This window comes from Culex quinquefasciatus, chromosome 3, assembly GCF_015732765.1.
Source record: "Culex quinquefasciatus strain JHB chromosome 3, VPISU_Cqui_1.0_pri_paternal, whole genome shotgun sequence".
NCBI classification, from domain to species: Eukaryota; Metazoa; Arthropoda; class Insecta; order Diptera; family Culicidae; genus Culex; species Culex quinquefasciatus.
In genome coordinates, this window is record NC_051863.1 from 180070978 (window position 1) to 180096667 (window position 25690).

General features: G+C 34.0%; 1 protein-coding gene across 2 annotated transcripts in view; it reads right to left on the minus strand.

The window, feature by feature from the left end:
- Positions 1 to 25690, minus strand: part of LOC6044058 (protein bric-a-brac 1) — a 354872-nt gene that overhangs the window by 2580 nt on the left and 326602 nt on the right. For both annotated transcript variants that reach the window (XM_038266132.1, XM_038266131.1), the window contains exons 3-4: positions 10576 to 10623; positions 3179 to 3588 (exon numbers count right to left, since the gene is read on the minus strand). In XM_038266132.1, the coding sequence (XP_038122060.1) occupies positions 3179 to 3588; positions 10576 to 10623 (458 nt within the window). The remainder of the gene's footprint in view (positions 1 to 3178; positions 3589 to 10575; positions 10624 to 25690) is intronic.

The window sequence follows — 25690 nt, forward strand, 5'->3', positions numbered from 1 at the left end:
ATGGTTAGGATTTTTTCATTACATTGGAAATGTATAAAAATACTCAAATTTTGTTACACTTCGATAGAAATACTAGTTATTCAAAATACTAATTATATTTTTTAACAAAGCTAGTTATTTTCGAAAAAGTCCGGAAAAATAGTTTTTCAAAAAGGTGGGTATCAAATGATCGTAAATTTGTCATATATTCCGCTAAAAATAATATTTTTTTTTGTAAAAATACTAAAAAATCACAAAACTATGTTTTTTTGAAAAAAAAAAAACAAAAATTGTTTTTTTTGCCATATGGGTATTAAACGATCGGGAATTTTTCATATATTTCGATAGTAATAACACACATTTCATTTTAAAATACTCAAAATTGTCTCAAAATTGCATATTTTCAAAAAAATCTAAATTAAAGTTTTTGCAGTATGAGTTTCAAACGATAGGAAAATTAACATAAAATTCAAAAGCAATAAAACTTTTTTTAAATGCTCAAAATTTTCACTAAAACCACTTATTTTTGAAAATTATAAAAAATGGTTGATATCGAATGATTGAGAATTTTGCATTACTTTGGAAATGTACAAAAATACTCAAGTTTTCTTACAATTCGATTAAAAATACTAGTTAATGAAAATGCTATTTTTTTTACAAAACTTGGTATTTTTGTAAAAATACGGAAGAAAAAGTTTTTTTTAACAATGTGGGTATCAATTGAAGGCAAATTTTTCATACATTTCGATAGAAATATTTTTTATATTATAGGGTAATTCTCTACCAACTCACACGAAATCGGGAAAAGTTGCCCCGACCCCTCTTCGATTTGCGTGAAACTTTGTCTTAAGGGGTAACTTTTGTCCCTGATCACGAATCCGAGGTCCGTTTTTTGATATCTCGTGACGGAGGGCGGTACGACCCCTTCCATTTTGAACATGCGAAAAAGAGGTGTTTTTCAACAATTTGCAGCCTGAAACGGTGATGAGATAGAAATTTGGTGTCAAAGGGACTTTTATGTAAAATTAGACGCCCGATTTGATGGCGTACTCAGAATTCCGAATAAACGTATTTTTCATCGAAAAAAACACTCAAAAAGTTTAAAAATTCTCCCATTTTCCGTTACTCGACTGTAAAAATTTTTGGAACATGTCATTTTATGGGAAATTTAATGTACTTTTCGAATCTATATTGTCCCAGAAGGGTCATTTTTTCATTTAGAACAAAATTTTTCATTTTAAGATTTCGTGTTTTTTCTAACTTTGCAGGGTTATTTTTTAGAGTGTAACAATGTTCTACAAAGTTGTAGAGCAGACAATTACAAAAATTTTGATATATAGACATAAGGGGTTTGCTTATAAACATCACGAGTTATCGCGATTTTACGAAAAAAAAGTTTTGAAAAAGTTACTTTTTGCGTTTCTCTTTGTTTCGTCGTCCGTGTCTGTCGCGGGTGACCATGAATGGCCATGATCGATGACGACCAACTTTTTCAAAACTTTTTTTCGTAAAATCGCGATAACTCGTGATGTTTATAAGCAAACCCCTTATGTCTATATATCAAAATTTTTGTAATTGTCTGCTCTACAACTTTGTAGAACATTGTTACACTCTAAAAAATAACCCTGCAAAGTTAGAAAAAACACGAAATTTTAAAATGAAAAATTTTGTTCTAAATGAAAAATGACCCTTCTGGGACAATGTAGATTCGAAAAGTACATTAAATTTCCCATAAAATGACATGTTCCAAAATTTTTACAGTCGAGTAACGGAAAATGGGAGAATTTTAAAACTTTTTAGTGTTTTTTTCGATGAAAAATACGTTTATTTGGAATTCTGAGTACGCCATCAAATCGGGCGTCTAATTTTACACAAAAGTCCCTTTGACACCAAATTTCTATCTCATCACCGTTTCAGGCTGCAAATTATTGAAAAACACCTCTTTTTTCACATGTTCAAAAATGGAAGGGGTCGTACCGCCCCTCCGTCACGAGATATCAAAAAACGGACCTCGGATTCGTGATCAGGGACAAAAGTTACCCCTTAGGACAAAGTTTCACGCAAATCGAAGAGGGGTCGGGGCAACTGCTGTGTGAGTTGGTAGAGAATTACCCTATAATTAAAAAAAAAATCACAAAACAATGTATTTTTGAAAAAATAAAAAAGGGCAATATGGGTATTAAATTAGCGTCATATGTTTCGATAGTAGTAATACACAATTGTCACAATAATACGTATTTTTGAAAAAGTGGTTATAATTTTAGTAATTGCAATATGAATATCAAACATTTTATTCGCCCCGCAATAGGAAAATTTTCATAAAATTCGAAAGCAATAAAACTTTTTTTTTAATGCCTAAAGTTTTCACTGAACTACGTATTGTCGAAAAAATATTAAAAATGTTTTTTTACAATACAGTCCAGATTCGGTTATCCGAAGGCCTCGGAAAAATTTCACTTCAGATAATCAAAACATCGGATAACCGAAACACGAAAAAAAAATCGTTGTCTAATATTTTATTGTTAAGCTTAAGTAAGACCCCTAAAGTACGCCAAAATGATTCAAAATGTTTAAATCTAAGATGGCGGTGCCGAAATATAAAAAAAATGCATTTTTTATTACTATTGTTACTATACCCTTAAAATGGTTAAAAACAAACTTGAAGAAATTTAAGGATTTTAAGGTTAAAAGTCAAATTTGAAGGTGTAGGCTACGATAATATTGCCTTTAAAATTGTTTGTGGAAGAAGCCTAAGGCGTTGCAAAAAGCATCACGAAAAACACAGGATGGTATGTTTTTAAAATAGAAATGTAGAATGAAACAAATGTTTTGACCATTTTTTTAAATTGATTTTTGAATCTCGACAATATTTTTAACGGAAAGCTCGTCAATTTTCCCAGAAGTTAACTTTACTATTGCTTCATAAACGTATTCAAACAAACTTTAAGGGCTGTGCTTACAAAAGAGTTCTGCAATTTTTTAAATCATGTATTTTGTGCATCTTGCGCAAATTTCTTGATCGAATTGGTGTCTTCGACAATGTTCTAGGTTATGAACAGGTCTATTCCTGATATTAATTTTAATTTATATTAATAGATATTAATTTTTAATCTTTTTATCATAAAAAATCAATTTTGACAAACTTTAAAGTTCTTAATGTATTTATAAATTTAAATCAAAAATTATATAGTTTGCTTACCGAGTGTCTGCCGTACAGGATGGAGTCATCTTTGATTTCTTTGGTATCGCGAAAAACCACACTCTTGATCACGCCCTTGATGTGGTCGTCCGGCCAGATGCCGAGCAGGATCCGCTGGGGTCGCCCCCTGCCCTTCGGTCTCAGGTCGGTTCCCCCGTCGATGGACGGCCCCAGCATATTGTGGACGCGGTTCGCGTACAGCACAAAGGTCGGGTACGGAATGTCGTACTTGCGGGCCGCCTGCGACAGCGACAGGCCCTCCTTGAGGACGCTGAAGATGGCCTCGGCCATGGTTTCGGGGCGCCACGACTTGAGCGGGCCACGCTCGCGAAAGCGCAGATGGTGGATCAGGTTCTGGCTGTTCCAGCACTTTTGCCACATCGACTGCAGCTGGTACTGGTAGCTCTCGGCTGAAAATAGAATAGGGTAGAAATGGTTTAGTATCTGGGTGAATTTGAGTAAATTTAAAAAGGCCTGAAAAACATATAAAAGTGCAAACATTTTATTCGCCCCTTTTTCCAGCGACAAACTTGTATAAACAATCAATCAACTCCAACTAAAGCCACCTCGCACAGCTGTGTCTATTTGTACACCTCTCTTTCATCGAAACCTATTACTGATCAATCAGGTGAAAAACACGTGTTTGCGTCAACGTGCCGCGGCAAGACCAGGTCGAACGCGCGGTGGTGGCGCCCGCAAAAAGGGGTGACAAAAAGCCAATTTCCTGCGTTTAAATACTTGTGTCTGTGTGCATGTGGCAATCAATTAATTTATTCATAAATAAATGCTCCCCCTCTCCTCCCACCCAACACCCAGCCCAGGTCCACCATTCGCAGAGTTCGCAACATTGATGATTGAAAATACGCGCGGTTCAGGATAAAATTGAGCGCGAAAACGTTGATGGAATTACCCGTGAAAAATATTTCGAAAAAAAAAGAAGTGAAAATAAAACAACACGTGAACGAGTGGGACCGCTTAAGGACCGAGGCCAGGTGCCCGGTTATTAATATTTTATCGCAAAAATAAATAACAATAACTGGATAGAGAGAAGAAGGGAGGAAAAAGGCATAATTTTGCACACAAACCGCGGTCCAGAGAGGTTGGGCTGTGTCACGGTGACAAACACGGGGCTGGTTGGGCAAATATTTGGGTAGGATTTTTATTTTGGTAGAATTTTCATTGACGGAGAGGGAGACAGGAATCCGGACACGGAAAGCACGCGAGTGGTGGTCCGTATGATTATTTAATGGGACTTAATTCGACTAATGTGAAAAGCTGAAAATGTGCGCGGTCTGTGACACGTGGGTGACTTTTGGTTGAGACTGTGGAAACTCTTTTTTTTGTGGGGTTTCAAGTGGTTATTAATTTACGGTAGATTTATGACGGAGTCTGAGCAATTCTTTTTTTGTGGTTTTCCACAAAGTTATCGTTCCTGTATGTGACTCAAATGAGCAACACTCTAGGAAATCGGCCGATTTCGACCATTTTTTTTTGTATTTTTTTATTCGACTTAAACTTTGTGGGGGCCTTCCCTATGACCAAATAAGCTATTTTGCGTCATTGGTTCACCCATACAAGTCTCCATACAATTTTGGCTGCTATCCATACAAAAATGGTATGTAAATATTCAAACAGCTGTAACTTTTGAGTGAATTTTCTGATCAATTTTGGTAAAGTTTTCGAAAAAAATATTTTGAAAATTTTTAAATCAAGACTATCATTTTAAAAGGGCCAAACATTGCCCATTTAAAGAGATCACTCATGGTCACTATTTTTTAAAATTGAAAAACTGCAGATATTTAGCTAAAATCAAACCTAAATTAAAAAATATTATTGAAACATTAAAAAATAATGTCAAATTTGTTTTTGCATGAAACTTCCATTTTTCGAAATCACTGTTTTTTTCAAAAATTCATAACTCGGCGGCAGATTTTTTTGTTTCTCTATGACTCAAAAGTTTTTTTGCGGATTTTTGTCCCCTAAAACATATCAAAAAATCTCGAAAATAAAAAAATACGTATTTTGGGAAATTGAGTTTAAGTGAAAAAAAGTTGATAAAAAATCTGCAATTTTTTTTCCGTGTACCTATTTTTTTCTCAACAGTCCTCAACAATACTTACAACTTTGCCGAAGACACCAAATTGATCAGAAAATTCACTCAAAAGTTACAGCTGTTTGAATATTTACATACCATTTTTGTATGGACAGCAGCCAAAATTGTATGGAGACTTGTATGGGTGAACCAATGACACAAAATAGCTTATTTGGTCATAGGGAAGGCCCCCACAAAATTTGAGCCAAATCAAAAAATACAAATAAAATCCGTTTCCGGTTTTGGTAGAGAATTGCTCAAATGGGACAAGGAATGTTTATTGATAAATTCTCAATTAATTTATCAAGTATTCACTTACATTTTTGTATTAGTATGTTATTATTTTAGTATTTTAGTTTTTTAGTATTTTAGTTTTTTAGTATTTTAGTATTTTAGTATTTTAGTATTTTAGTATTTTAGTATTTTAGTATTTTAGTATTTTAGTATTTTAGTATTTTAGTATTTTAGTATTTTAGTACTTTAGTATTTTAGTATTTTAGTATTTTAGTATTTTAGTATTTTAGTATTTTAGTATTTTAGTATTTTAGTATTTTAGTATTTTAGTATTTTAGTATTTTAGTATTTTAGTATTTTAGTATTTTAGTATTTTAGTATTTTAGTATTTTAGTATTTTAGTATTTTAGTATTTTAGTATTTTAGTATTTTAGTATTTTAGTATTTTAGTATTTTAGTATTTTAGAATTTTAGTATTTTAGTATTTTAGTATTTTAGCATCTTAGCATATTTGAATTTTTGTATTTTTGGTAGCAAATTGAATAATTTTTTTCAGTTTAAAATGTTTAAATGTTTATAACAAAGCCATTTTCATCTTAAATTAAGCATAAAACAATGCAAAGCTTCCTGAATGTCTTAATTAGTAGAGCAAATTAGCTGCCCATCGTAGAAAACCCCACCGTCGTTTGAAGTTTTCTGCACGTAAATGCACAACCCACCTACACCGACCGTGGCCCATAAATTATTTACACATGCAGAAAGAGTTATAATTAACAGTCTATTAAATGTTTCAGCAAATTTCATAAATGAACCATCTTCCCTTTCTCTGTCTATCTACTCTTCACGTCATCGTATCGACTGCGCAATGTTTTACTGCCCTCCTTCTCCTTCTGCGCAAAGTTGTATGCAAATCACCTATTATTGCTATTGTTGTAGTTGTTGCTGCTACCGCACTTTGAAATACATTTCGCGAAATAATTTATGCACAAGTGCAAGCACAGATAGTGTGTGTGTGTGTGTGATGCACATTTCCTACAAGCCCTCTTTTTGAAAAATGAAAAAGTAACAAAAAGGATGGTATCTTCTCTATTCACCATATGCGAATGTGTTTTGTTTGTTTGTCTGTGTGCACGTTCCACCAAAACACATTAAATGTTGAAAAGCCATTACATGTGTGTGTGTGTGTGTGTGTTTGAGGGAGCGTATGTGCGCTTTTTCTTTAATTTTTAAGCACCAGGATCACGATTTGGTGGCGGACGGCGGTGCCCAATATCCGTGGGGTTGACTCTTTTGTACACAGTAAAAAACTGTATTTATGATCGATGTTACCAAAATTTTGACTGAAAAAGTGGAATTATACTAGAAATACTAGAAACAGTTTACAGTAAAAAAAACATCATGGTAATATTACTTCTAGGAATGGGTACATCTTTGATGTCAGAAATAATGTGTATTTTTACCTCCAAAATGCGTAAATTCCCAATTTTTTGGCACTTTTCAAGTTTTAATTGATGTAATATTGCATCATAAAAGAGGTAACCTTCAAATTTTACATCTTCCCTTTTTACACATTTTTTACTGTGAATGCCATATGTGTATTCACATATGCAAGTGCATAGGTGCACATGTGAGAACGAAGCCAACACGGATAAGCAATCGAATTTCTGGCTCATGCAAAAGTGCAATTTGTGCATGTTGTAAATGAAATTATGAAAAAGTAATGCCTCATGATATGCCGCGGAATTGGACGAAAAAGAAGGTTTTGTTCTGCAAAAAAAAAATCGTTTAGATTTGAACTTCTGAAACTTCATCAAAGTTTTTAAAAAATCGGAGGGAAAAAATCAAGAGTTTTTTTTTCAAAGGTCCTATCAGCGATTGTGTTTCATATGTTTATAGGACCTTTTTAAAAAACAAAATAAAACAAACAATGGATTATAAACAGTTTAATTAACATGGTTTCAATTTTATTAAGAATTAATTTAGAAAATATCAGATACAGATCAGAATAAAATAAAACGTTAAGAGAAAAAAACTCATTCTATATTGTGCAAATTTTAGACATTAACCAACTGCACAGTAAAAGTAAAGTAATATTACAGCTGGGAACGAGTACATCTTTCATGTCACAAAAAATATGTATTATCCCTCTAAATAAAAGATATTTTAGAGGTTTTAAACCGTCCAAATTTACACATATTTTTACTGTGCGTGATCATTTTAAAAAGTATTTTAAACTGAACAAATAAGGCTTGCAATTTCATCTAGGGTGTTCATTGTGAATTAAGCATTGTGTTATGCTCAACGTTTTCGCAATTCGATTTTTTGTGCGCAATTCGGTGCATTTGTTTTTGTTCATTAATCTTTTAACTTACAGCTAAATTCCCAAAATTATTTTGAAATATTAGGAAAATTTGGAAATTTTACAAAGAAAAATTTTGGTTGCAAAATGAATTTACTCATTATAAGAATAGCACCCATGATAATATTTTTAATATTTTTTCCTGTTTTTTTTTATTTAATAACATTTTTAGAGATATCCGATATTCTAATGATAAGATATTAAAAATATCAATTGTTAAACATTTTAAAATCATTTGTTTTGTAAATGTCTAAGATTTTTTTTAATTATTCGTAAAATAAATCATATGAAAATATAATTAAATATTCTTAAATAAACTTGCGAAAATGTAAAAAAGTAATGAATTAAAAAATCATTTAATAAAATTCAAGAGACTTTTGGTAAACGTTTAAATATTTTAATTCATGTTTATGTAAAAATTAATCGATTAACTCATTTGCAATCACCGTTTCCTAGCGAAGCGAAGCGAAATAAATTGATTAACTCATTTGCGTTGAAGAGCCACAGTCAAGGTTTTTTTTACATAAATCATACAAAATAATGAAATGAATCGTTTGAAACTTTACATCACCGCTAGATTAGACAAATTAAAAAAAAATATTGCAATGTGATCCTTCAACCGATATTATTATGGTTAGTACAATCCGTGTAATTTGCCTTTGGTCGAAATTCGAAAAATCATTTGAAAATTGTCCTTCAGTGTGTTAAAACTTAGATTTTTGAATTTAAAAACTACAAGACAAGCATTTGGGAAGCAGTTGTCGAAGTTAAGATCATATTTTTTAAAGATATTGTTCACTAAAAATCTTAAATGAAATGCAGATTATCAACAGCGAAATGAGCTTTGATTGTAACTCAAAAAAAGAAAACGCAAAGCTGTTTTATTTTGTAATCTCTGTAAAATGTAGTATAACAACGATGAACAAACTGCATATTATGTGAGGAAGATTCAAAATGATTTGAAAATTCAGATGGAAAGTGTACCTCTTTTAAGATGTAATTTTACCTCAATTTAGACTGAAAAAGTGCCGGTACACCAGAAAAGTGGTAAAATTACACATTTTTAAAAGTAAGATTGCACATTTTTTCTTACATAAAAGATGTAACCCTTCCCCGAGTGTGTGCTGTTTGGTTTAAGATATAAAATATGTTGTTATTAGAGCGTCCAATTTCCCGTCCCGGGAAAAAAATCCCGGGAATTTCTGGGATTTCCCAAAAAAAAAAAAAAATACTTCCCGTTTCTCGGGAATTCCCGATATTCAAGCGAATTCCTAATATTCAAGCGAATGTATAGATTTTGTTAACTTTTTGGCACATTATTTTTTTTTATTCAATTCAACGTACTGTTCATATTGAACTTATCATTTCGTCTGAAATTTACATGTAAAGGTTTTTCTAAGATTTCCCGGGAATTTTGTAGCCCCGGGAAATTGGAAGCTCTAGTTGTTATAAAACTTGCTAAGCATTTTTACTGTTTTATTTTTTCTGTTTTAAACAATCTCAAATATTACAAAAAACGGTTATAAATGGAACTTAGCCTACACAGTAAAAAAATCATGGTAATAATACATCTGAAAAGGGATACATTTTTCATGTCACAAGAAAAATAAGTAATTTTATTTCTGAAAATGTGTATTTTTACCACAAGCGTGCACAACTTGACCATGGAGTGTTCACAAACGACGTAATTTTCAAAACGTCCCTATAATTGGCCCACCTTCCTTGAGAAGCTGGGCACGCGTGATTTTTAACAGTTATCTGGTGTAATTACACTTTTTCAGTCTAAATTGGGGTGAAATTACAACATAAAAGAGGTAATATTCAGCCTTCCAAAATTTAATCATCCAAATTTACACATTTTTTACTGTGTAATCCAAGGCCCACTGATTTCACTTTTGCTGAGTTAAGATTAGTCTTAGATTGTAGAGATTTTAGCAAATAAGTTTGATATTTAAATTTCTAAAGTCTCCGCAGAATTCAGATAGCTGAATCGATAAATTCAGATGTTGAAAATTTTGTATTTGCGTTTAGAGGTATTTTTTTGTATCTTGAACACAATCATTCTAAAGAAAACAAATTTTTGCATTAAATACTAGTTATTTTTTGGTAGAAGTTGATTTTAAGGTAAAAAAGGTAATGTTCGGAAGAGGATAAATACAAAGAAATAAAGATAGATGCAAAAAAATACTTACAAAAAACAATCATAAAACAATGATACAAAAGTTAATTGAAGAAAATCGATTGCTTATGTAATTCAATTCCAGGCCATCCCCCAAACCTTCGCCACAACAATCCGGAAAAGCCAAAAGGCCTGCCCCAATTTGCCTATATCGCCAGTATTCACTACACGTGGTGGGATCCTCATCGAAACAGGTAAAACGCCACGAAGGCAGGTGCGCCGAGTGCCACAAGAAAAACTTTAATTAAGTTGTTCAACTTCATCGTGTGTGAGTGTTCTGTTCATGTTGTACACCAAAGGTAAGAAGGTTTTGGGGAAAAGTGCAGTTTTTGCTTCGCTCGTTCGTTTCGTTCCGTGCCGAGCACTATTATCGAAAATGCATTCAATATTTAGAATATATATATTTCGACTATTCAATTAGTCGATGCCGCCGAAGACATAATTTAATTGAGTGTTGAACTTTGGCACGTTTGGCCAAAGTTTAAGGTGCGCTCTGCTATGCCAGTTGAGGGGGTTAGGGGGGAGATAGTTACCATAGGTTGTGGGTGGTGTGCAGGCAGCTTCCTTCAGCAGATTCGTGCCTAGTGGGAGGGAAAAGAGAAAAGTTGACTTTAAATAACAGTTTTAGGTGTGCGCACGTGTTATCGAACAGGGCACTAGTTTGAGTCTGAAAACAAATTTATTTTAAATAATTTTATTCAAAGTAGCAAATTCAACATTGTTCGTTTAGTTAGTATCAAAGCAATCAATCAGAGAATCGTTTTATCTAGCGAGCAAAAAATACTTTCCCACGAAGTTCACTGAAAAAAATCAAACCTCCCATCCCCTCTGTTTGACAACCGTTTACACCGCGGAAAAACAACGTGTTGAAAGCGCGTGGTCAATTTGGAGATTTATCTGTCCACACACAAACACACATTTGGAAGTGCATTGCCCACTGCACTGGTTCAGCAGCAGTCCCAAACTGACCCCCTCACTCCAACCAAAACAGTTCGATTCAAAACTGGCAGGTGATGAGAGTGTGTTTTGGTGGGAGGGTGTACCCACGACGACCTCCATCACCCTCTCCCCTCCCACCCCCTCGAAATGCAATGGCCAAAGGGGGCGTGGGGAGTTTGGGAATGCAATTCGCATTCACACGCCGCTGTTTCCAGCCCTTGCAGCTGTACGGTGCACCGATTACCACCCACCTTTTTTCCGATGGAAGGCGGCATGGCCACGCGCACGCGAGGACAGTGGGAAAAGTGTGACGGATTGGTGATCAAAATATTTTAATTTTTTTTTTAAATATTGAGTAAATGAAAATAATATCCGGGTCTCTTATGCGACCCATCGTTAGTTAGATGATTGAAAGACCTTTCAAATGAGCCTAAGACATTGAAGATCTGACATTCCTATCAAAAGTTATTAGCACTTAAGTGTTTTCATACAATTTGTAGAGGCTGGATCTCAGATATTTGTATGAAGATGTTGTCCGGATCCGTTATCCTACCCATGATAAGTGGTAAAAATAACTGAGTTAAATTCATAGAACACTGAAAGAGCAGATATCACTATTCTGGATAAAATTTCTTTATAAATGTGAGGAAGGCACCAATCACCTAAAGGTGGATTAAGTAACGTTTTATATGAGAATAGGGTGGTGCTATCTGAAGTAGGATGATAGAAAATATCATTTTTGGAGATTTTCGCAACATTCACATTTTTTCAAATAATCTTATCTTCGAAATGGCTGGACAAATTCCAGCTTGCCGCGTTTCATGCACATTTTTCAATAATCATAAAGCAACCAAAATATGTAGTTTTTTGTACACCCAAAATTCAGAATCGAGATAATCGTTCTTTCAAAATTTATTGAGGGCTCAGTGCCAAAATCGATAGAATTATGGCACCAACTCACACCATCATAACAAATGAGTTCATTCGTTAGTTGAATCAATAAATCTCCAACAAGTGTCATACATCGACTTCTGACTTCTCCATGGTCACCAAGCTGTGGTGGCCAAGGCAGCTAAGTCATTGGATTGGTTTGTCAAAGGTCTCTGGTTCGATTCCCGTTGTCGACACTTTTGGTTTTTTGTTTGACGGATGAACTTTTTTTTGCAAATGAACCTCGAGAGAATAGTTCTATCGCCCATCTCGAGCTGTGTTCTCTGCGTCCGTGAATGGTACCACTATTCTCTCGACTCGAGACCATCATTCTCTCGGACTAGCGCTGCCAGTTTTGGGTGTAACTAAAAATCTGGGTGCTGAACAGTGGTTCGCAATACGGCCTCAATTTTGAACTGTCAGAGTGGAACCAATTTACTGTTCGCCAAATGTAGAGAGTATTGTGATCGATCAAAATTGTTTTTTTTTGCATGAATGAAAAATGTGTGTATTTTGAGAATCTGGAGTTGAAGTCAAGAAATCTAAAGAAAGTTGAATGCAAGGTCGTCATTTTTTTATAATTATGAATGGAAGTTGTTTATGGAGTCGATGCGATTGTATCCATCCAGAAGCTGTCTTTATTGTTTGATTCCGTTTGAAAACATGGTTTAGCGAAAATCTTTTCTGTTTGATGGATCAGCTTCGCTATGTTTTAGCGATGTTTTTTTCGCTGCATTAGGAAGAGCTGCAGGATTCCAAAATCAGCCAGGGAATTTATCTGCGACATCGCAAAATTACACTCTCGCCGCAGTTCTTCGTCACCCGTAAAAAAGAAAAATCTCTTCTAACCGATCAAAACGTGACAGTTTTCCAGCAAAAAATGTCAAAAACTAGACAAAATAAAACACATACTACTTATTATAAAACAGCTCATTTACCAGTAAGAAAAAAGTCATGCTTGCGTTTGAACATCCTCCTACTTTGTAGATGTAAACAAAGTGGGATCATTCGAAAATCACGTTACGCATTCTCTCTATTTATCACCCAGCTAAAAACTATTATTATAAATCATCAAAAAAATGTTTTTTTTCGTGTTAGGTGGTTGCAAATGTATTTTGAATATACAAATTTAAATTACAAGCCGTGGTTTCCACAGTTGAATGTAAAAAGTGTTTGCGGGTTTTCTCATAAAAAAAAAATCTAAATATTTTTAAACCAGTCCAAATATGCAACATTTTTGAGGTGGGCAAACCGCTCTTTTTTAGGACCCGCTCATTTTCACCGCTCTTTAAAACGGCTCTTTCGCTATTTTTAAAAATTTGGAAGAATAGGTTTTTTTTAAGAATCGTGTGATTTTATAAGTTATTTCACATTGGACTTTTACAAATTATTTGATAAAAAAAATTAAAACTGAAAACGAGAAGATGCCCATAAAAACCATAGGTCTTAGCGGTCTCATTGTCAAGCTTTATACTCGAACCTACACCCAAAATTCCGAGTCGAGAGAATCGTTCCCTCAAAATTTATTGAGAGCTCAGAGCCAAAATCGAGAGAATAATTCTATCAACTCACACCACCATAACAAATGAGTTCATTCGTTAATTGATACAATAAATCTCCAACAAGTGTCATACATCGACATCTGACCACTCCTTAGCCACCAAGCTGTGGTAGCCGAGGCAGTAAAGTCCTTGGGTTAGTATGTCAAAGGTCTACGGTTCGATTCACGTAGTCGACACTTTTGGTTTTTTTTGACAGATGAACCTTTTTTTGCAAATGAACCTCGAGAGGAAAATTCTTTCGCCCATCTCGAGCTGTGTTCTCTGTGTCCGTAAATGGTACCACTATTCTGTCGTCTCGAGGCCATTATTCTCTCGGACAACCGCTGCCCAGTTTTAGGTGTAAACATTCGAGTAATTGAATGGCATCCAAACTTAACTCGAGGATGTTGGAAAAAATGCAATTAATTTTAAAATTGCCTTTACTTCTGCAAGAATTGAACTAATGCTGATATTTTATTTGATAATACGGGCTTTTATCGGTGGATATTTTATTTGGAGAAAACATTATGTGAACTCTTTTCCACATTCTAATTTAATTGATAAAGTCTATAAACGCTAAAGTTTAATCGGGCAAAAGGATTTTTTTTCCAAAATCTCTAAACTATTCAGTAGATTTTTGGTAATATTCTACAAATCATACAATTTGAATTGCTCGAATTTGTATTCCGGTAATACTTTAATGTTTAATCAGTTGACCGATTCTTAGCGAAGCTACACCAAAATGTCACATTTTTCAATTTTCAATATGATTTTTATTATGAAAAAAATCATTTTTATTATGATGCAATAATTGAAATGTGCTTTAAATGCATTTTCTTACCTTAAAAGCCAAGAACATTGACCAAAAGTAGTCTGCAAGCCATTGTACGGGAGAGGAGTTTTTTCATAAATCTGCTCCTTTCGTTGTCCCGTCACGAAAAGAAATGGCTGACAAAAACTCAAATTTCATCCAGTTCTTTCAGTTCAAGGAGCAAAAGATTCGTTTTTTAATTTGTGATAATGTGTAGAAGAGCAAAAGTTTTAAAAAATCAAACTGGCAAAACTGTAGCGATTTTTGTAGTGTGCCTTTTAAAAGTCCAGTTTTACGATGTTGTCCCGTCACGCTACATTTTTATTTTAGGGGAAGCGCAGGTACTATATGGTTCATTCTGCATGATATTTCTTTGTAGGAAAATCAATTATCTTTCCAAATATGTAATAACATTGGGGGGTTTCTTCTTTTATTTTGCCTCTACAATCAAAACGCTGAAAAAAACTTGGATTTTTTTGAAAACGAGCCGAAGAATCGGTCAGTTGTAAAGTGAAAAGTTAAATCATTTACTTTTGGGATCAATTTTTGAAAGCATTGAAATATTTTAAATTACACTTTTAATTCTAACACGAGAAAATACAATTCATGAAATAATATATTCATAAAAAAGTCAAGTTGGCCGTTCATTTCATGGTTCATGGTTTCATGGATCAATTCCAATATTAGTTATGGCATATACGTGAAAAACTGTATAAAAATAACTTTCAGGATGTTTTAGAACCGGAATATATGGTCGAGTGCAACCCATAGCATGGTTAAATTTGCCGGAAAGCCATTAGATTAGTGATGAATTCAGCACTTTTTGGGGACATAAGGACAATTTCAACAAAATTTTGTTGACATTTTGTTACACTTCAAAAAATAATTTATCTTAAAAATAGTTTATAATAAACATTCGGTAACGTAACAAATGTGTAAAAGAGTAATTGTTCAAATATTTTTTTACCGTTCTTACTTGACGTACTGCTGTGCAAGTAAAACTGCATTGACTGTGCAGATGATACGACGATTGAAATTGCGAGCGAAAACGTGGGAGCTGCTTTTTTTTTCAACCAAATCTTTCACACGTTCAGCGTGTAGCCCCAACTCCAACCCACCCCATTTGGTAGAGGGGGCCGCGATCTGCCACCCCCTTTTCCTCCCCTCCCCCAAACACTACGCCTGGCAGCAGCAGTTTATATTTACGATGACATCGATGCACTCGCGTGATCTGCACGCGACACACGCAATATGCATGTTTGTTAAGGGCCATCATCGTCAACATCAACATCAGCGTCATCACAGTGGTGTCGGCGGGTGCTGCTGGTGGTGGTGAGCTTATCCAAACGCAACATAATTCCTACACCTGGAAGCACGCCACTACTGTGCGCGAGTGTTTGTGTGTGTGCGCGTAAATATCGCGATATGTTAATCGGTGTGAGCTTTGACAGCGAAATTGCTCCAGCTAATTCCCACGATTTGTTGTTTACCACAGTCCCCCCCCTCTGGTGGCAGACACCCCTTACGCGTGTTAGTGGGGTGGCTTTTTGCATAAATATGTTTTGGAGAAGGCACACACGCACCTCAATTGTGGGTGGGCGATTACCACTACTGATGCAGTTTGGAGTTAAAGTTGCGGAAACTTAGTTGCGGCCATTGGTTTTTTCATACAAATTTTCAATTTGAATATTTAAAAGGAACAAAAAAAACTAGTCTATTAATAAGCAATAATGAAATTGAAAAACAGTTATGAAAAGGTGCTTTGAACGGATTGCAGTTAATTTCACAAATTCATAAGAACCTCGGCTTTTTTTTTTTAAAAGACATTATTTTAGGGGGTGAAAATAAAATATTTCAAAAGTCAGATTTATTAAAGAACTGCTCATGCTAAAAAAAAAAAATATAAATATATGTTATGTGTTCCAAATGCGATTAAATTTAAAAAATAAAATAAAAGAAACACTCAAAAAATTCGGGAAGAGAAAACCTGTAGGAAAAGACAAGACACTAGCTAAAAAATGGGACAAACCACAAGGGTCCAAGAGCCTATACGTTTTAAGCTATTGTTTATTTTTTGTTTAGGTGAACAACATCTAATTCCAACGTGACGTGACACTTTGACATTCGATTACAGCTCATTAAAAGTGTTTTCAACTGAAATCGAGTGATAAATGGCTCAATACGAAGTGAGCAAGCAAGTTTCTTTCAAAAGTTGTGCAAAATTAGTTGCTTAAATAGTGAAAATCAGCAATTTGGATGGAGTTAGGAGCGAGTGCTTAACCTGCCAAACAAACGAGAATTTCCCCTATGCAATTTTGAAATTTGTTTTTGTCCTAATTATGCAGACGGGTGACAAAAAAATTGATAAATATTTCTAATGGGCAAATAATTGACCTATTTAAAAAAATTCTCATGTTTATAAGAATAGATTAAAAAAAGGATAGTAAAAAAAAAAATACCTAAGATGTCAGGCTTCTCTTTTTGAGGAATGGTTTATGTTTGAAATTAGAGGGTGACGATTCTCGAGATTTTCAATTTCCCGGGAATCGAGAGTTGAATTTAGCCATTTCCCGGGAATTCCCGGGACCCGGGAGTTTGTTTTGACTATGCCAATAGTGCCAAAATTTTAAATGAAAAGTAATAAATTTGTTTCTTTTTAATGAATTCATATACAAACAAATCATATTAATTCAATGAAACATTAATTTTTGTAGCCTCATTATTTTGAGGAACTATATAAAACGTTTTGATTTTTTTTCTGAATCTGCAAATACAAAATCGTTTCTTGAGCTTTTTAAGAATAAAAATTGTATTTTGAAATATTTACGAATCTTGATTCGCACTGAGTGATTTTTCAAAAGTTGCACAAACTTGTTATTAGATTTTTGTAAAAAAATGCTAATATACAATTTCCAAGTATCGAGAAATTTGCAATATGATAAACAACGACTCAAAACAACAAATAAAACTGTTTTTTTTTTGTAATTTGTAAGGTCATATTTTCACAAAAAAAAACTAGATTATGAGGATTGCTATGCTCGAGAGAAGATATGGGAATTGAATTTATCTCTTAGAAATAATGAAAAAAAAAAAAAAAAAACATTTGATTTCATTTCTGGGGGGTAACTGCTAATTATTTCTTAAGGTAAATTTTGGGGTCCAACATTTTTTTGGCTTCTCTCAATTAAAGTTTTTGGAATTTTTGACAAGTTAAAATTTACAGTTTTTGAATAAGATTAGAGAAGCATTGGTTTTCGAACTTGAACATCGAAAATCGAACGTGCAATGTTCAAAACAATTTTGAATTTTTCAATTGTTTTTTTTTCTGATCAGTTTATATTATTTGCTTCGATATTTATGAGTTAAAAATTTCCCGGGAGTCTCGACCAAATTTCCCGAGAATCGAGAGGTCCAAAAATGGTCGATGTCCCGGGAATTCCCGATCGTCACCCTCTATTTGAAATAAATGAAAACTACACAGAAAAAAAAGTCTAATTTTGGAATGTTGAATATTTGGTAGGTTGAATATTACCCATTTTTTGAGTGATATTACACAAAAATGTCTAAAAATTTAAACCTGATGAATATTCATCAAAAACTGATGAAAATACACCAATTCTTGATGTAATATTACACATTTTTTTGCCCAAAATATGTCACCATTTCCTGATGAATATTAGCATCATTTTTTTCTGTGTAACAAAAATATTAAACCATAAAAAATAGTTTATTATAAAATTATGTAAAAACTCAAACAATAACAATAGGACTTTCTATTCAAAGAAGTACTCATGTTTGAAAGAATAGAAAATTTACAAAAGTCTTAAAACACGCAAAACTTAGAAAAGGAAACTCACAACATATTTAAGAAGTACGACTTTTTCTATGAATAAACTGTTCATGTTTGAAGGAATGGAAACTCACATAAAATATTAAAATCGTCGAGAATATATTTTTTTAAAGAATGGAAAATCTCTAATTTTTTTTCTGAAAATCGGATTTTTTATTAAAAGAACTGCTTAATACAATACTTTTTTAAAGCAACGAAAAAAAAAGTTTCAAAGTTATTCTATTCATTTGAAAAAAACCTGCTCAAAAAAAATACATTTTTTTTGTCTCATTTTTCCACATTCGGCCTTTTGTTCTTTCTAACTTTCATCCATTCGACCTTATGTCTTTCGACCTTTTGGCATTCGGCATATGTCTGTTGAAATTTGGTCGCACATCCGTAAAACATTTTCAATTAATATTTTTTTGACATTCTGTCTGTGTGTGGGTATATATTTAGTTAAGTTGTAAATTGCAAGACTCAATACAAAAATGGACTTAATGTCTCTCCACTCTCCTCTATATCCCTTAAAACTTGTGCAAAATATTTATGAAGTTATTTACTAACAGAAAAATATGAATTTTTAAAAGGATTTTAAAGGTGAAAACTTTTTCAACAAAATACAACTAGATGGCTCTAGCAATGAGTGATTGATTGATTTTTGATAAAAATGTTCATAACTGGAGTTTTTTTTTTGAAAAGGTCTCATAAACCAAATTTTTAGTTTTTGCTTTTTGGGTGTTTTTAATACCCCTGACTCAAGGTGTTTTCAAAAACACCCAAAAGGCAAAAAATGAAAATTTGGTTTATTGGACCTTTTCAAAAAAAAAAAAAAAAACTCCAGATAAGTTTAAGTGTGTTTGTCTGTGGTTAATGGTTATGCAAATGTTGTAGAAAACATGTTTTTTACTTCATGACTTTTTTCATCGTAGCATTTTAATTTGCTAATATCTAGGTTAGCTTTTGTTTTTTTCTGATGGTCTTATGCTTCTTAAGGTGAAACGGGATGCCAGTTCTTGGACAATTGTTCAACTGAAATCAATTTCTGAACTCGACAGATTGCTAGCAATCTTTACATTTTTCATATGCAACAGACAGAATTTGTTTAAGTTTGGCTTTTTCCTTAAAAGTGCGTTAAAAAACTAGAGTCGTGGTGTTAATATGGCACTGCCTTCCCGTTTCACCTTAAAATTTCATAATTATATTATTTTTAGATCGATTTTTAGTAAATTAAATTTTAAGTAAAAGGACTACTCAAAATCTACCTACTGCAATTTGAGACATTTCAGAGTTATGTTTATAAAAAAATATGTTAACAGTTTCTGTGAATCTAAAATTAAGCAAAGAATTAAAAGTAATCTTTCATACAAAAATACATAAAAACTCAACCCAAAACAAAAATTCAACGAAACAATCACATCCTCCCGGCAATCCCCCACAAATCCCCCAGGGGTCACTCCATAAATTTCCCAATTTATACCCTTTAACCCGCGGCGATTAATGCTGCGGTTTACTGCCCAGTTTTTTTCCTCTTGGAATTTGGGAGTGTCAAAAATCCCACCTCCGAAAAAAACGAGCGTGTGTGTTCGCCTGGACTGCACTTGCAACTGCATTCCGGCGAGTGTCCACACCGGTGTCCGTGCCAGCTGTGAGGAGGGGATGAAAAAGCCACACATGTTTTATGTACGCACACACCCACGCTCGCAAACGTGCCAGATATCACACCAATTTGGAGGGGGCTTTGCAAATTCCAGCGAATGCAGTTTTTTTTCTTCACTTTTTGTGACATTTGGGGGTGGAGAGAAAATCAGTTGGCCACCTGTTGGAGCGTTCGCCAGTGGTTTACATCGTGGGTTCGATGCAATTCATTGGACAATTTGGAGAATGTGGACAGGTGACTGGTTGGGTTTTTTTTTCGTTGGTGAGTGCATCGGAATCTGACGGTGTTGCGCAGTTTAAATGCCGTCACTGTGTCAATGTGAATTGTATTTTTTGTTCATCATCTTGGTGATCAACTAGCCTTATTGATTTAATTGTGATTTTAACTTCTGTTTAAGAGGCCTTCTAAAATTAAACTGAACTGAAAATTTAATCCTTCCAAGCGAATTCCCAGAAGATGCGCACGCCAAATCCTTCAAAGTGAGCAACACTTCCACCTGCGTGCGTTTATGGTATGCATTTCCCACCCACTAATTGAGCCACCCGTGGCACGCACGTGGTGCCACCTCCAGCTCACATCATGAAGCAAATTATGTTGAGTGCCACCCCGACATGACAAATTCCACGTGGAGGCACGTGAAAGCACACCGGAATTCCACGCAATTGTGCGTATGGTTGTGATACACAGTCACACATAAATTCACACAAAATCATACAAAATTACACAAAATCACACAAAATCACACAAAATCACACAAAATCACACAAAATCTCACAAAATCACACAAAATCCCACTCAATCACACAAAATCACACAAAATCACACAAAATCACACAAAAGCACACAAAATCACACAAAATCACACAAAATCACACAAAATCACACAAAATCACACAAAATCACACAAAATCTCACAAAATCACACAAAATCACACAAAATCACACAAAATCGCACAAAATCACACAAAATCACACAAACTCATACAAAATCACAGAAATTTACAAAAAAATGTAAAAAAAGACTAGGTAAATTGATCTCAATTCTTACTTCGCGAAATTGTTGGGGAGGGGGTGTACCCAGAGGGTGGACTCGAATGTGTCCCAATGTGCCATTCCATTCAATTTATGCTGCCCGACGCGGCGCATTCACACATACACACATACAAAAATTATAGCGATCGGCACGTGATTCGCAAATATGATAAATGAGCCCCCTCCTCTCCAGCCTTGTTCGTTTCTGGGAGGGGGCGGTGGGGAGCTCATTGATTGGTCAATTGAGTGTGTGTGTGTGTGTGTGTGTGTGTGTGTGTGTGTGTGTGTGTGTTTGGTGGACCGGGCATTATCCGATAATCGTTTACACGTTGTTTGGGGGTTATAAATTGGTTAATTGATTATTTCCGAGCGGTTTGCCAGTGGATCAATTGGGGTTTGGGTTGAATTTTGGGAGCCCTTTTTGCCAAATTTTGGAGGGGGAAACTTTTGGACCGTTTTAATTATTGGACTGTGGAGCAGGGATTTTTGATGGCAGCCCAGAAATGAAATCAACTTTGAATATCTAAACTGATTTGAATTTTAGATTGAGTTGGATGGGACAATGAAGTGAGGACAATTGTCGAAGTATGTCAACTATTTTTGGACGTCATTTCAATTGGATCAGTGCGTTTTGGAATTCAGTTTCAAAAAGAGCAAGCATTCAATATTTCAAGCGTTTCTTAAGCAATATAATCCCATTTATCGCATCAGCAAAAAAACCAACCCTCCTCTATAAATCGATACGATCGATTAATCGCCTTTCAAACCCAAACACACAATCGAAAGCCGTCGACTTTAAGACCATCATCATCATCATCTTCAGCATCGTTCGACTTTTGACTCCCAAGACGACTCTCGAAGCCGCGCTGAGTTTGCGAGATCCCGCGATTCCGCGAGCTGCCTTATATTTATTTTATTATTATTAACACAATAATTTAAATAAATACCAGTGTTGGGGCGGCAGAAACCCCCCCCTAGACTTGGTGCACCATTTCCTCCGGACCCTCACCGACGCCACCAACCGTCGCAGATTGGTGAGCCAAAAGAAAGAGATTATTATTATTCGGGCTTATTTATTGCTGCAATAATAATAATAAAAATATTTCTTGCCTTTATGTTTTTCTTCCATTATTTCGAGCGAGATACACACTCAAACACACAAACACAGCCAGTTGGAAACTGAAACCGTCGAGCAGTTGTTATGACGGTTAATCGATCGGCAGCTCTGGCCCAGGGCTTGGGTCCCAGCTTTACTTATTTGTATGAAGTGCTATGACTGATCAATTGTTGCAATTCTGTGATGCTCAAATTTTAATTTTATGTTTTCTACGTGTTCAGAGAAAACACATTTTTTCAATTTCCCGGGCAGACGGTAATAACAAAATTCATGCCTTTTCAATATAACAAACTTTTAAAATAACAGTTATTGAATCTTCTTGAAAAATCAATTTTTCCATAAGGGTTTAATAACAGTTTATGTTATCATAACAAAATTTGTTATTGGTCTAGTATTGGTTGAATGCCAAAACAACTTTGGAATAACATTTATTTTGTTTTGGAAGAATACCTCCAACTGTGATTGGGATGATTGGCTTAGAAGAATAACTAAGAATGTTATTAGTCTGTTATTATAATAACAATCAAATAACAAAAAAATCCTAACGACGAATAACAAATCTTATTATAAATATCATAAAATGTTATGTCATTGTCAAACATAATAAAAATATTTCCAAATTATTTTCGTCTGCTCGGGTTATTTTTTCCCGGGCAGCTCGAGCAGACGGAAATAACTTGGGAATAACGTTTTTTGATATTTGAAAATACTAGGCCAATAACATTTTATTTTATTTATAACAGGATTTGTTATTCGTCGTTATGATTTTTTTTTTGTTATTGGATTGTTATTGTAATAACAGACTAATAACATTTCTTGTTATTCTTCGAACAAATCTTTGTTATTATTTTTTGTTATTTTAACAACTTATCCGATCATACCAATAACAGTTGGAGGTATTCGTCCATAACAAAAAACGTTATTCCAAAGTTGTTTTGGCTTTCAACCAATATCAGCCCAATAACAAATTTTGTTATGATAACAAAAACTGTTATTGAACTCTTATGTAAAAATGGATTTTGCAAGAATTTTCCATAACACTTTCTGTTATTTTAACAGTATTTGTTATTGAATTGGCATGATTTTAGTTATTACCGTCTGTTCGGGAGACGATAACAACAAAACTCATGCCATTTCAATAACACATATTGTTGAAATAACAGAAAGTGTTAAGGAATCTTCTTGAAAAATCCGGGTTCGGGTTTTTATATTCTAGGTGCTTTTAAATTTTCTGACACAATATATACTGCAGCTATAAGAAGTGCAAGAAGCTTGAAATGTATTTTTTTTTTTTAATTTAGAATGCATTTTTTTTATTTATTTCTTTGATTTTTGTTGCATTTGATCCGGAAGAATTTCCAAAACAATCTTATACAAAGTCTTATGATGTGTAAATTATTATCCCGAAACTATATGGGAAAAATCATTATTAATTTTTATTCTGAGTTCGAAAAAAATTGTCAATATCGAGACTCGAACCCAAGACCTTTGGCATATTGAACTGCGCCTTTGACGTATCGGCCACCACGGTTCGGAGATTAAGTGGTGGTCATTTGTTCATATAAGCCACTCAATGCTGCTATTTCTAAGGGGCCTTATTGTGCTATTTCAGTTTCTAAAGTAGATTTTTTTTAATCAAAATACTGTATTTCAAGACTATTTTATTAAGATAATTGTTGTATTCACATTTTTAAAATTAAATATCTTTGGTATTGTTGCTATTTTTATTGTTCAAACTATGTAGCAAATATCAGACATGGCTTTATTTCTATATCTGCCCACCATTGAAAAAACGGCTAATATCCACTTTTGGCAAAAACGAGATATTAGCACCAGGTGGTAGAGGACGTTCCAATGCATTTTCTGGAACTTGAATTTTACTGGAATAGTGTCTAGACTTGGCTGCCGATGCGAAAAACCAAACGGCTAATATGCCACTCTTATGGGAAATTACCTTAACGGAGATTTTGTGTCAAACACTAAAACGCGTTTTTCTCGGAATACTTGATTTGGCATAATAGCCGAATTTTCAATTATGGGCAGTATTAATGTCTTGAATATTTTTATTTTTTTTCCTTTCAGTTCTAACTTTGATAGACTTTTGAAATTTATTTGTTTTCAAAAAAAATCAAATCAAATTATTCGCTCTACAGCATTGCCTTGGCGTTCTCGATTACGAGATTCCTACTCGAAACTAGGTGTCCGAAGGCCAGTGATGTCAACCATCGCGGCGCTCATTTTTGGTTCGCAGCACATTTTTTGTTTGTAGTGCTTTTCAGTTACGGAATTTGACAAAGTTGTGTATGAAGGACTTGTAGAACACACCAAATCGTACAACTTTGCTCAACATAGTGTTGATTTTTGATGAATACAAAAAAAGTTACAACCAAAAATGCGTTAGGCGAACGAAAGCATCGCGAACCATTGGTCCTGCGGTCTGAAATCTTCTGGTAACTTTTTGCGTATGAATTTTACAGCTATACAATGTTCTGAAGAAATGTTGCTGTTGGTGAGTTCTACAAATGCTTCGAACACCATTTTGTTGAATTCCGTAACTGAAAAACACTACAAACGAAAAATATGCTGCGAACCAAAAATGAGCGCCGCGATGGTTGATATCACTGCCGAAGGCTTGATTGTTGAGGCAATTGCAAACCTCTTTTTACACCTAAGTTTCCATCCACCCCGGGATTCGAACTGAAGACCTTTGGATTGTGAGTCCAACTGCCCACCAGCGACTCCACCAGGACAGGACCCAGGGAGACGACTCCTGCACCTGGACTGAGCTAACGACCTAACCTTTTTTTTAGGTTAGTCCGGGGCCAACATTTACTTCCCGTCCGACGGAAGGCGTGATCAGACAAATCTCGTCTCAAAATTTGCCACCGGGACCTTCTGGGATCGAACCCAGGCCGACTGGGTGAGAGGCAATCACGCTTACCCCTACCCCACGGTCCCGGCATTTGTTTGTTATTTGTTTTGTGATTAAATTAAATTGCCCAATTGAAATGCGTTTTTAATTTGAATAGTATTTATTTTCATAAAACCCTTCATAATATTTTGGAATGTGTTTGAAAATTATTATTGAATGTAAAATGGTAATTTTAATGTTTTTTGAAAACCAATTAATATATAAAAAATGTATTATTTTTTATTAAAAATAAAACAATAAAATAAATCTCAGTCTCACGATAAGAACTGTTATTTCATTTTATTCAATTCCATTCATCATTAGTTCAATTTTTTGATGTTGCGGTAATACATAAAAATAATTTGATTGATTTTCATGGAAAGCAGAAGGCGAGGACTATCTATTTTTCAAGAATAATTTGTTTCTTTTTTGAACTTTTGGGTAGATATTTAGATAAAATTCAATGATTTAGTTTTGTTGAAATTTATGTTTGACGACTTTTTAAAGATAAATTTTATTTTAAATTGATTGATCAAAGAAATTTTATATTTTTTCGAAATTATTTTATTGAGAGCCGTTTAAGAGGTTGTTTGTCATTTATAAACCTAAATCACCTAGAAAAACGAAAAATTTTAAGAATATAAAAAAAAAATAAGCCAATTTTCATGATGCTTCTTTGTATTTAAAGAACAAAGAAATGCATTATTTGGTTCAATTTGCTTTATTTCAATTGAACTTCGCTTTAAAAAAACTAAAAATACATTGGACTCTTCACCTACCTCCGATTTGGCATTTATTTCATCTTTATAAACACAGAAAAAAAAAGAATTTTGGAAAGTTGCAAGTTGAATATTACCGCTTTTTTAGTTATTTTATCA